Raw genomic sequence first — 14,033 nt, forward strand, 5'->3', positions numbered from 1 at the left:
AAACTGTTGATATTTTCCCTTTTTAAATTATGATTTCTCAGTGATAAGCGTTATTGTCTTCATATGGTAAAATATTAATAGAAAAGTTTTAAAAATACACTTTGTGTAATCTTTCAAAATTTTGTATCAAGAAAGCTGAATGTTGCAGCCCATGTTACTGATGTAAATGAAATGAGTTTACATATGTCTTCCTTGTCTGCATAATTATCCTGCTTGGGTGAGTTATGGCAGGGTGAAGGATGAGCTAACCAGGGCCCTGAAGCCTGTCCTTGGAGATTTCACTAGGCATTGCCCACAAGCTTTAAATAGGGCTGTCAAACACAAGGCCCAGGTGCTTTTGGGGTTCTGCATGGAACCACACAGATTATGAACCAAGACTTCAGGGTTAGGAAGCAATGGCCTTAGTAGGGCAAGGAGGAGCACTCCATGCTTCAGCATCCCACCCCTTCCATCATTCCTTTTAACTTAGCTGCACAGGTGCAAGAAGTGTGGATTGGGGCAGAGCAGAGTGTAGAATCTGCAGTTAGCCTCTATTTGCAAATCCCCATGGGGGAGGTTGGGTGGCTGGTGATTGTGGAGAAAAGGGCCTGGATGACAGAGATGTTTAGGCTGGCAGGATTTGGAAGCGGGGGCTCTCTTGGCAGGCGATTGGATTTTGGAGGCCAAGCACTGGCACGGGTGGGGCTTGGAGTGTTGGGAGAGGTATAGACCCCAAAGGAGAAAGAACTGGCAATTTAGTTGTGGGCAGGCAGAGGTGGGGCCAGTGAAGGGATTTGTGGAGTGGGGGGGATATATGAGTCATGTATTAGGATAAGATGGCAAGGGGTATGTTTAGAAGATGACTGGTGGTCCTTATCAAAACTGGCCATTTTGGCATGAATGGATGTGGCCCCTGGGCATCCACTTGGTGAAGCGTCTGGCTCCTCTCCCCAACCTGTTTGAGTTTGATGCTCCTGCATTTAAGCCTACCCTCATAGCCAAACGGGCTAGGGTGGTTTAAAGCGCACACACGCGCACACACGGAAGTTGCGATCCTCGGAATGTTGAATTCTGTGGCCAATACCAAATTTGGTGACTTTTCTGCACTTGCATGGAATACACAGAGCCCTGAGCTTACCCATAACCATTTTTAGAATGCTGGGCATACCGGACTCTGATGTGTGAAGATATATAAATAAAAGGCCTTATGACAGTATAATTTTAATCACACAAAGGATTTGAGGTTCACGACAACGGAAAATTAGGAGATGCTTTTTGTCCCAATGATGAAACAGCAGTTCAAGTAATATCGATATGTGGTTAAATTTGTCCTTAGATTTTTTGAATTCTGCTCTTTCATCTTTTGTTCATAACAGAAAAATCAACATTGTGTGGTTTGTTCCAATAAAATACACAATAAGGCTTCAGTACAAAGTTTTCCCACAGATTTATTGCTTCACAAAGTGGAATAAAACTGTGCGCAGACACACTGAATATTTTATTTAATCGGCCAGTCCTGAAATTCTTCTGGCCACTCTTTCCCTTTAATTAGGGTAAAGTTACACAACCCATTCTTATCTACTAGAGGTGATCAAAGGTAAAGGAGAATAGCATTCATAGGTAGTGATCAAAGGTAAAGGAGGCTTATTGTTTAAGCTGCCTTGGGAGGGCTTCTGCCCTGAAAGGAGGCCAAGAAATATTTTAAATAAATAAATAAACAAGCAAACAAATAAATAAAGTGCTGTGGTGTGGGTGGGGGAAGCATTTGTGCAGGTGTTCTTCTCACACACCCTTGACAGATTGCCACAATTCCCTCTTCTACAAAGATGTTAAAGAGAGATCCTTTCCACCTTTGCGTTTTGGTCACCTGATATTTTTCACTGGATTGGGTGTGACTACCTTGATATATTTCCAGATTATTACTCAGCATATCTTCCCTTTCCTTCATCACTGAGTAACCATAACCAGCAGCCAAACACTTGGTAATAGAATGGAAAGGGCTTCTGCTCAGAGGCCATAACATCCTTAGAGGCACATCCTAGAAATTAAGCTCTAACATTCTGAAAACTTTCAAATAGTGGTTTGAACCAAATTGTGGTATGTCATACTCTGGATATGTTACCAAGTACTCACAAGACCAGTGCATCATACCAGAATCCCTCCAGAAAGCCAATGAAGTTTTCTTCTAATGCACCAACTGAATAGCTGTGTAAATCAGCCCCCCTCCCACTACTTTTTCATTTATGCTACTTGAAAAAAGGATGGGGGCAGAACAGACAAAGCTTTCGAAGGGTGGAACATAGGCCCACATTTACCAATAAGCACAACATGCTGTTTACAAAGACCAGTGCAGAATACAAGAGGAAAGAGAGGGAAGGCCTGAGGGTACTGAAAGAGAAGCTTGAAGAAGAAGGAAGGAAAAGGTAGAGGCAATAAAGAAAAAGAGTGATTTACAGCAATATCATGTAATTAAAACTACCCCCAAACATCTTGCATCCTTACCTCCCTCTCTGCAGTCATCACCCTCCCAGTGTCTGACATGCACATTGCCATACAAGAGAAATGTTTAAGACTAGGAAAAAACAAACACCCCCGTATTTGTGTGTCTTTTTAGAACAAAAATTCCTTCAAGCCTACGCACAAGAAAAGTAGGCTCCAAAAGGCCAAAAAAAAAAAAAAAAAGCATAAAAAAAATAGAGAGAAATTCCCTACGCTGGAGAAGGTCCTTTGCAATTATTTTTCCTGTGCCAGAAGCATATGATCTACTGCTTCACCTTGGAATGGGGTCTGCTTCACCAGCCTCAATCTACCTATGATCTCCTACCATCAGTCCCAGTACCTGCAGAGATCCCTATGACACATCATATGAGCTCACCTAACATGCATCCAACATGCAAAGACATACATGTCTTGGGGGCAATGGCACCAACTCCACAATGCCTGCTCCCAGTGCGCTTTGCAGAAGATGTGCCATATTCCTATCCATGCCCTGAGTAATTCCCTTTGCCCTGTCCTGGCTCACCACTCCAAGTGTAAAGATAATTTAATTTTTTTAAAAGATAACATCCAGCAAGTTCTGCAACAGGGATGTGCACTCCACTTCTTCCTGGCTTTGCAATTTGCATAGTAAAAGTACATGTCAGCTAATCAAATCCTGGCTCAGCAACAATTTTGTCCCTCCCCCATACTCCAGATAGGCTGCCTGCCTGCCTTAAAAAAAATGTAAAGCACCATATGATTTTTTTTCACTTTTTTTTTTAAAGGAAACATTTTTAACATATTGCAAAATTGCCCTTTAGATGGGGGTGGGGAAGTCCCATGAGATACCTGCAATTAGCCTTATCCACAGCGGGGTTGTGCTACGAACAGCAGAACTCTTTCTTCTTCTTTTTTCTAGATTTCAGTCCTGGAGTTGAAAAGGTATGTTTGAACTGAATGTGGTGAGGCCAAATTAGACCCACTATTCAAAAAACGTCATGTTGGTCAGCAGGACCTTCACCGGCAGAGCTTGTCAGCCAGCGTGATCCTTCTCATGGTCCCTGGATAAATCTCAAATGCAGGCACAGGGAACTCAACCAGGACTTATGCCACTGAAGGGGTTCCCTGCTCTAAAGGTACACAAAGTTCATGACTGGGCTTGGTAAGGTTTTGGTGTGGCACTCACCTGAGCTTTATCTTGATGGGAAAGACTCTTCCAGCCAGTCACAGAGATAAACAAGACACAATAACAGGCAGTATCTTTACTGAATGAATTTATTGTTTTTGAACTAAAGTTGCTCACAGTTATTTAACAAGGGATACATCAGAAGGTTCTTCTTTGTCCATTTGAACTGTTAAATAATGTCAAGTTTGTGTCCGCATGTGTGAGTGTGTGCGCATGTGTGTTTATGTCTTCAAAGTACAAAATAGGAAGGATAACAAGAGGTATTGCTTTCATTTATTCTTATGTCTTGTGTAAATAATCCCCTTCCTCCTTGTACCATATGGATTTTGCTGTATTATTATTAGTAGTAATATTCTGTATTGAAATCCCAGCCTTTTGTAGAGGTACAATGTAACAGAAGCATCAAAATCTATACACAAGGGGAGAGAAAAGTGGGGAAAGGGCCTGAGGGCGGTGGAAGGGAAGTTTGGGGGAGAGGGAAGGAGCAGGTGGAGGCAGAAAAGACAACAAAATCAAAATAGACTAATTTACAGCAATATCATGCAATTAAAACTGCCCCCAAACGTCTTGCATCCTCACCTCCCTCCATCCCTAGCCATCACCCACCTGGTGTCCGACATGCACAAAGCAATACAAGAGAAAACTTTCAGATTAGGAAGAAACAAACAAAAAACACCCTCCCACATTTGTATCTCTTTTATAAAAAAGTTTTTTCCCCCCTTCAAACCTATGTACAAGAAAAAACAGGTTCAAGAAGGGCAAAATAAATAAATAAATCTATAAAAACAAAGACAAAAAAAGAAAGGAAAAGGATAGGAAAGGAAATAAATGCCTGAGGGAGAAATCTAATACTATCATTAAAAAAATCTTGCAATATAACATACACTCGTAGGAACCCAACAAACAGCAATTGAAGGTAATAAGAGAATTGAACATTAATACTAAATCTACATTTAAAACATATTGGTAAAGGAGAATTTCTCCTGCTGTTTTTTTGTCTCTGACACACATGGTCATGGTTTTCAAAAAAATTGAATGTGGGCCAATTCAGTTACACTTGGAGAGAAAAATAAAAGACAGACATGAAAAAAATGGAACATTGGAGAGAGGAACAAGTGGCCTCGTCATCGTTCTTTCCCCCCCTCCCCAAAATAAATAGGAATCAGTGTCACCTCTACACAGTAACGAAAGCAGAAGATATATCTAACAGCTTAAAATTTTAAATATATATATTTATATATATGCATTATAAATAATAACCAAGACCTAATAATAACTTAAACACACACAAGAAAGTTCCATCCCACCCACCCCTTTTGAAAAAAAAGTTTATAAAAATATCTTGCAATACTTTTAAAAGTTTACAGTAGCTTTGTGTTTAACTCGCCCATAGTGCTATCTCCTCCATACCTTGCTCAGATGAATGAAGTACCAGTGGTTGTACACACACACACACACACACACACGCACACACACACACGCGCACGCAGAGATAGGAGGGGGAAAAATTACTCTCATCTCATGTTCTTCTTTTTTGCATTAAAAAACGCGCACGTGCACACAACCCAAATGAATAGATAATAAATAAATAAATTAAATCAGCAAATAAATAATACTGATATATCAATGCAGCACTAATGACACAATAGTTGCATCCAAATGCATGGTGCAGCACAGAATTCAGCTGGCGGAAGTCCCAGTGTGGAGGGCAGGAACAGAGGGAGGGAGCGGGTTGAGGAGAAAAGGAGTTGCAGCAGCAGCAGCAGTGGTGGTAGTGGCAACAGTGCTTGGCAGCAGAAGAGATTGTCCTCAAACAGGTGGATTCTTGTTCCTCCTTCTCGCTGCTGAAAGTTGCCTTTTCCCTAAGGTTCAGTGTTCGTATTTGTTTGACTTCCATCTTGTAGTTTTCCCTAAGTTTATGTCCTGCCCCTCCAGCAGATCGAAAAAAAGTTTTGACATTATAAAAACACAAACACAATTGAAAAAGAGTTGGGAGAGGGACTGGGGGAGGACGACCAGGGGAAACAAAAAAAGAAATTTGAGGGTAAATTTCCTCTTGTAAAATTCCATAATGTTGGATGAGAACACAGCCTGAAAATGTCATAATATTTTACCACCCCCACCCACCATAGTTTGGAGTCGCCAGTGGGGAAGTATGTTGTCAAGAGCAACAACGCCACTCCAGTAATTCCAACTGTGAAATTTTGTAACTGAGCAGTTCTTCAGCGCAAAGCACCAAAAGAAAAGTGTGTGTTGAGGGCAAGTGGAAGGGAGGAGACCCATTTCCTGCAGTGGGAGAGGGGAGGCTGGGAGTCCCCAAACAGAACCAGTCCGTGGACAGTCTTACATCAGTGGCCTTCCGTGAACAAGTGTTCGCAGAGCACAGAAGGTGAAGCTGTTGGTGGACATGTTAACTTTTCGGGATAATTCCTGGTAGCAGAGTGGAAACAAGTGGTGGTGTCAGAAACACAGAGAGAACAGAACAAGAACAAAAGGGGGGGAGGGGTCAGAAGGGGGGGGAGGAAAAGAACTGGGATAAAAAAAAGCAACCCCAAATTTGCCAAACTGGGTTTGTCATCTGTGCTACCTTTTCATTTCTCTTTGCTTTTGTGTTTTGTTTCAGATATATATATTATATCATATAAATATATATGTGTATGTGTGTGTTTTTTTATATATATATATATATATGTATATATATACACAGTCATTCCTCCATACAAAAGTTGTCTATAAGTTTTGTAGTGTTGTAGCAATATATATATACACATCAGTCTATTTTAGAGGCTAGCCTGCTAAAGAATAATCATTCTTTGGGGGGTGGGGTGGGAGTGTTTTTTCTTTTTAGTTATTTAATCTGTTCTTTAAAAAAAAATCATTTATTTAAGGTTGGTCTTGTAGGCCGAGTGATGAGACCATCTTTGCCTTCTCTTTGCCAGCAGGGTACTTAGTATCTCCTCTAGACCCATAGTCATTAGCATCGGAATCGCTCCGCTTGCTGTTTGCGCTATGCTTGGTTGGCGTGCCGGGGGGATGGCTCACCTGCCCGTTCTTCTCGTCTGAAAAAAGTTGTTTAATTACGTCAAAGAAGTTACTCAATGGGCTGCCTGGGTATACAAAACAGAGGAGACAAAAAGAAAAAGAAAACAAAGAAAGCAAGAGAGAGAGAAGAGAGGAGAGAGAAAAGAGAACAAACAAACAAATGAACAATGGGGTTTTAAACGAGAAGAAAGTGATGAACGGTCCAGAGCCACGTGCATGGGGGTTTGTGGAGGATGAAGACAATGAGCAGAAGAGGAAGAGCATCAGGATGGGAGCACTGCCTATGCATATGAAAAGCCTGGGGTCAAGAAAGCCTCATTTGGTGACTGGAATCTTGCACGGTACAGCAAGAGCAAAATGTTTGCCTTGAAGGGCAACTTCATGGTTTTTAACATGTGGAAGAAAATCACGATACATCTAGTGTGGATACTGGCCCTACATAAACTTTTTCTGAAATTATCCTGAGTGAAGGAAGTCAAGAGCAATGCAAAGTAATCAACACTCTGATCCTAAGTAAACTTACCAGGAGTCAGTCATATTGATTACAATGGATCTTACTTTTTAGCACGTGCATTTAGCCTAAATTATCATCTGCCTTAAGCTCTTTTTCTCACCCACAGACACACATGTACTCTCATGTACACACACAGCTCTTCAATACACTAGCTGATCCCTTAACTTCAAGGAGAAGAGCTACGTTTTTTTTATTTTCCTCTTTTTTCTTTTGTTTTGTTGGGAAAAAAAGAATTTAATAAAAGCTTCAAGGAGAGGAGGAGATCTGCATATATAAAGCAATGAATTTGCAAATCTGCTTCCTCTACTGAAATGAATGGAGAAACCCATGTTGTGGACAGTACAGTATGGGAGTTCCAGCACTGGGATAAAAATAATAATTCTATGGATCTAGGTCTATGATTATGCTATTCTCCATCCCTCATTTTCAGCATGAGCACTTTATTTCAAACAAGGAATGCTAACTGAACTTTTCCTGTTGGTGTCTGTCATCTGCTATAAGCCAATTGTGTTATTTAGACATCAGCTCTTGAGCTCATAGGCATTTTAGCAGAAGATTTAGCCTTTTAAAAAATGCGTAGAAACATACAAAAAGCAAACTACCAGCAGCTTCTGTGAAATATGCACAGGTACTTCCTAACTCTTCATCCATAGTCTACAAAGTGTCTATTTACTCTGTCCTATGGCTGCTGTTTCCCTCTGATGAAATGCCATGCTGTAGCAGTAGTGGCTAAATCCAGTAATCATATAGGACAGGCAGATCATGTTGCACATTCCCATAGCAACAGTACACACCCTTGTGGGCTATGTAAAATCTTTTGTGGCAGTTTGGTTGGTCCTAATAAAGGTATTGTCTGACTGTAGGTTTTGTCTTGTTAACGTCCACCTTGTACACCCACCCCACAAAATAATGGATTTACATATAACTGTTGTGGTGTGGGATCTAGCTAAAGGAAATGGCTACCTTGGCACAGAGGTAACATATGGAACTTTAATAAATGACTAAAATGTATCTTAGCCACCACATTTCTGAAGCTGAAATTTCTTGGAAAAAAGTATGAATAAAACTCTTTGCCCTTTTTCTGGGAAATTACCCCCAAGGCATATCAAGCCACAATCCAACAAAAAGAAGTGCATTTAAATCCACTGATTTCAATGAATTTAACTTACCTCTGTGTTGGATTGTGACCAGGGTATATAAGCATACTTATTAGTTATTAAAATCTACTGATGAGTCTTTCAGGAATTAGATGCTGGAAGCCTGGCAATTCAGGAAGTTTTATTTTCCTTTAGAACAAAGTGAAGCACTGGATTTTGTCTAGGGGAAAACTGGATGCCACTGGACAGGTTTTCCAAGAGGGAATGTTTTTTGTTTCAGTTTTTAAACCATGCAGAAAATGGAGATACTGAAATGTTCTACCAAGACTCTGGATTATTTTGAACAAGGGACCACTTAAGCTCAACCACATTTTTCTCCCAGGATATGCCCTGGGAAAAGTTAGTGCAGATCACACCACATCCTGAGTGAAGTTATAATTAGTGTTCTGTTTCTAGGTTCAGTTGCTGGAAATTTCCTTCTTAAAGCTTTCAGCAGTCTTTTCTGCAATGTCTGAGTAGACATCTCAAGGAATGTGGATTGTACACATGAGTAAGCAGTCCAAGCTGTTGTATGAAGTGGCAGTCTGCTTATGCAAGAGTGGCTCCACAAACTATTGTACAAAGTGACCATCTGCCAGTTAAAATTAAGCCCTTCTAGCTCTAATAGAAATCAGGATCATATTTCTTATTAGAGGAAATGTAACCATTGCTTATGTACCTAATTGACTTAAATATAAGATTTAAAAATGGCCACTGAATAGCACTAAGGTTTGAACTAAATTAAGATGCCTAGTTGGAAGGCAACTTTCTCTCCACTTCCCCCAGCTAGTTGGCAACCTGAACCAAGTAGCATTAGGACAAGTTAAAACTACAGCATAACTGGGAAACCATTCACCTCTCATAAGACAGTTTTTCACATTAACTTTTAGTAACTCTTTCCTGTCCTTTTCCAAAACAAAAGTCCCTTACCTTATGGCAATTTTCCAACAAAGCATCAGGGTTAGTGTCCAACAGTTCAGTCATGGAAATGTCTATTCTTAGCAAGATATGCTTAGGCACAGAGTCTTCTGTGGCTTATGAAATATCTATATACCCATAATTTCTCTAGCATTCTATATTAACAAGGATTTACTATAATGATAACAACATTGTCTGCAAGCTATCACAAAGTTAAGTGGACATGAGTCCATTGATTTCAGCACTCTTAAGTGCATTTAACTCTGTGTTGTAGCCACAATGATTAAGAGATGATTTGTGATGAGGACTGATTTGAAAAAGTATGGAAATAAAGTACACAATACCTATGAACAACTGAGACACAATTCTATCACTGCTTCTTCCTTAGTGCAGGAGCAAAGGAGGTAAGAATGGAGATGTAAAATTTCCAGAAATTTTGAAATGACTGAAAAGAGAGTTTTTGTCCTCTGCATTTTTTAAACAAATAAACCTTTATTTATTTTTTTAGGGCACAATCCTATGCAGAAAGGTGGCCGCCTCTGAACTTGGAGGCGACCGCCTATCCAATGCAGGACAGGAGAAGCACGGAGGGGATCGTCCCCTCCTCGCTTCTCCTGCCCTACATTTGTGGCTAGATAGCTGATTTTGGCTGTCTAGCCGCAGGATGGCGGAGCAGGGGAGGAGGCTGCTGGACAACACATTGAATGTGTCATACCAGCATTTCTGCCCTCCCTGCCCCAGAATGCCCCATTTTTGCCACTCTGCACTCTTCTTGTGAGCGCGGAGCACACCGCTTTTCTGCGGGGAAGGTCAGCTCTCGGAAAACAAGATATCCTATGGCTGTCTAGCTGCTGACTAGCAGCCATAGGATTGCTCCCTTATTTATTTATAAATTTATATGCCACCCAATAGCTGAAGCTCACTTGGAAATGGAGTATGTATTAAACTTGGTTACATACATTGGCTGTTATACACATGTGGAAACAAGCTTCCATATGTGGGATTGTATTGTTATTTTAATCATAATGTAATTTATTGTATCATTTTGTAGTATTTTTGTTGTGGTTTTGTAAACCACCCTAGAAGCATTGCTGATGGGTGGCACAGAAATAATAATAATAAAAAATGCACCCCTGCACATGTTGCTAAAGGGCAATATCCCTTTACGTGTAACCAGACCTTCTTGGCTGTGAAGCCCAGACTACAGAACTTCTTCACCTGGCAAGTCTGTGCCCTTTACTGTTAACATTTCAATGAACCGACAAAACCATGCTCTTGTGATGGGCCTATGACTAACAGAACAATAGAAGTTTTCTTTCTCTTCACTGATCTGGTTATTTTCTTTTCGCTGCTTTTTTCTTCTAGGTTATCTTCTTTTTGCTGCTGTTGCTATTTTTAGTTTGCAATGATATACTCACTGGCCTGGGGGTAAATCCCATGGAACTTAATGGGACGTACTTCTGAGTACATATAGGGTTGCCTTGTTAATCTTTTAAACTGTTGGTTCTTGTTTACATTTTGTTTAATTCTGTTATATTTAAAACTTATATTTAAAAGTTAGCTGTCATGGGGATCCCACTTTGTGGGACAGAAAGGTGAGATATAAATAATATTTTAATTAAATAAACAGCAGTCCCTGGTGGGGGGCAGTTCAAGTCATTTGGCACATACAGCTCTGTCTATTCTGCATCCCTCAGCATTTGCTGCCTGAGCCAGCCTCCTCATTGTGCCTAATTGTAGAGCCAGCCCTGTTTCTACCTGCTAGCCAGATGCTTGACACCTGTACATGTCTAGAGAGAAGACCATACCAACCCTGCTCTCTCCCCAGCTCTCTGAGTTGAGGTATTGCTTATACTTAGTCTCATCTGCATTTTGGTGATATCAGTTCCACCTCCAAAAAGGTATCAGCTGCAAGAATTACAACTGGATCTATAGAGTGAAACTCAGAATGTAGTAGTATTATAAATCCCAATTGCACCTCTACGGTGGTGAAGGGGAAAGGTGATACACATCTATATCCAAACCTTGGATTGCCTCAAGACGCAGAAAACAGAAATATAAAATATAGACTTCTGAGTTGGCCTTCTCCCAGGATTCAATCATTTTACTTTGCTACTTGAGTTATGAAACTTGAGTTATGAATTATGAAAACGCCTAAGGTGTTTTCACAGACAAACCAGTTCTTGCTTCAATCACACTTGTAATGTGAATGTAAAACCTACATTGGTCAGAATGCTATTTCACATTACAAATCCCTCCTCCTCCTCCTTCACATTCTCTTCTGCCTTAACAACCAGACATTAATATGAATAGCATGAGAGAGTCTCATGAAACAGCCTCATGAAATAGCAAGAGAGAGATTTAAGCCTGATATATGACAACGATCCTAGAGAAGCAAGGGTAATGCAAAATTTACCTTTAAATGTTCGATGGCAGTTAATTTTTGTTCCCATGTAGCTTTGGACCCCATGTCTTCATATGCCAAATGGAATCAGGAAACAGAGAGGGCAAAAGAAAGCACTAAGAAAAGCTACAGGTGCTGCTGGGAAGGGCAAAAGAATCTGCATGTGTCTCCAAATTATGCAGCTGAGCAACTTATTCAGCAAGATCCAAGGGAAAGGGAAGTCCAGAATAAGCAGCAGAGAGAGCAGAACGCTTTTCATAGAGAAATGCAGAAGACAAGCATCAACTAAAAACATCAGTTCTATTTATATACAAATGCATAGCATTTGGCAAGTTCTGATAGAAATTTCTTAATTTAATACTACATATTTTAAACTTAATATATGATATATATGTATTTCACAATCCCCTCTCCATTCTCAAAGATTTTCAATCATCTGGGAAACCTTTTTTAAAACAATAAAAGTTGACCTTTGTCATCACTAATGTATTCCTTTAACTCAGAAAATTTAGTTGAAATTTTGATGGGATCTGATAAATCCTTGTGAAATTATTCCAAGAGAGCTGAAAGGCTCGGGAATAGGGGTATACAGGCAGCTTTTTCATTTGTTTCAACACAGTACCTGAGCTGGGAATAAAATAAAATGTCCCATTGGAAACAAACCAGCAGGCAAAATTGTCCAGGAACCTAGCAGTCTGAAAACCCATAAAGTCTAAGGGTGTAATCCTTTGCATGTTTAGACAGAAAAAGTCATATAACTCCCAGCATTCCCCAGCCAGCCATGCTGGCTGGAGAATGCTGGGAGTTGTTTCTGCCTAAACATGCATAGGATTGCGCCCTAAGACTCTCACAGATCCTTGCCCTTTAAGGCACTGTTGTTGGGCTTAACTAAATGGCAAATTGGGTCAAGGTTATAATGCAGATCCTCTAAACTCTGTGATAACTTATGTGTCAAACACAGTGAAACTGTTATGCTGATTGCTACTAGCTTTTGTAGTGCTGCTATGAAAACATGCAGCTTCTAGGGACTTAGGACCATGAGACCCATAAATGGTATGTCAATAGCATGTTTTCTTCTTCTGCATTATAAGATCTTCACAGTAATGGCTGTTCCCTGTCAAATGCGTACAATTGTTCCTTGCCCAAAGATCACAACTATGTTAGGGCTACAAGACACTAGCAGATTTTAAATCCCCTTGCTTGAAGCAAACAATCATAGAAGTTATGATTTAAAAATTTAGTGTGGCTTACAGAAAAGTCATTAAACTATCAGAACATGTTCAGAAAGCGATGAACTCTGTTGAATTGCTGATCTGTAAACACTATCCTGAATACTATGAGTTTACTTCTTCTCCTGAATAGAAATACATAAAGTTATGCAGTTCAGTAGAGGTGTCAACCTAACACCAAGGGATAAAAGGATCAAAATGGCAAGGATCAGTTTCTTAGAAAACAGAAATGATGGATGTTTAATTAGGCAGGCCTTTGGCATGCAGGTGGGTCTGTTGGGTTGGATGCTGGTTTTATTCCAATATTGTGTTTTTAATTGTGTTTTAATGCATTTATTTTATTATTGTTTTAATCAAGTTTTATTTCAGATTGTAAGCTGCCTTGAGTGTGATTTTTCTTGGTAGAAAGGTGAGGTACAAATCAAATTTTTTAAAAAAGTGAAGAAAGCATCCTAATGGGCTATATAGGCCCCATCAGTCCCAAATATCTTTGTCATGCTAGGAAACTATGGTGACACAGGGGCACGAATGTTACAAGCAACTTGGCCAACAGAGTTAATACGTTCTAATCTATGTTGTCCTGGTCAAGACAGAAATGATGCATGTCTTCCCCTGTTGATGAGGTATATATATGGAAATATCACAAACAGAAAAGATGATGATGCTATTCAAGTTGAGTCTGGAAGCTGCTGAAGTTAGAAGTTAACATTTCCATCTTACTCCCCAAAAAGCAACTAGAAAAAACTACTGCTGACTTCAACTAAGCCCGTCAGTGCTGTCGTTTCCTTGGAAGCCAACTATTTTCTCCCTCTCACAGATGGGTGTATTTTAATACTTGGAGGTATGTGAACATAAACAAAATTACACAAAGCAAAAAGTCCATCATTAGAACTATTTTCTATGCTTTTCTCACATGAAAAGCTTTGTTCTGCCTCACTACTGTTGAGAGAGATGTCATATTTCAGTAGAAGTCATTACAAGCACCAATAAATGATGCCCCATCCTGATACATAATTGGAGCACTCAATTCGGACTAGGAGTATAGCCTTCCTTATTAATGGGACATTTTGTGCTGGCCACCACGGTATCCCCCCTCCCATTCTTAACAGCAGAACTCAGGGGTCCCCCAATGAAGCTGACCAGCAGT

At 40.1% G+C, this 14,033-nt stretch overlaps 1 protein-coding gene across 2 annotated transcripts in view; it reads right to left on the reverse strand.

The window, feature by feature from the left end:
* Positions 1–6,526: 6,526 nt before the first annotated feature.
* BRSK2 (BR serine/threonine kinase 2) overlaps positions 6,527–14,033 on the reverse strand; it is a 602,546-nt gene continuing 595,039 nt past the window's right edge. The window contains exon 22 of one of the 2 annotated variants that reach the window (XM_084828558.1): positions 6,527–6,702. In XM_084828558.1, coding sequence (XP_084684684.1) covers positions 6,527–6,702 — 176 coding nt within the window. Of the gene's footprint in view, positions 6,751–14,033 lie in introns of both variants that reach the window. The other variant, XM_084828549.1, reaches the window with a different exon arrangement.

The sequence above is a fragment of the Heloderma suspectum genome, chromosome 1, assembly GCF_057233095.1.
Source record: "Heloderma suspectum isolate Gila_16-S chromosome 1, 16-S_ref, whole genome shotgun sequence".
Classification (NCBI taxonomy): domain Eukaryota; kingdom Metazoa; phylum Chordata; class Lepidosauria; order Squamata; family Helodermatidae; genus Heloderma; species Heloderma suspectum.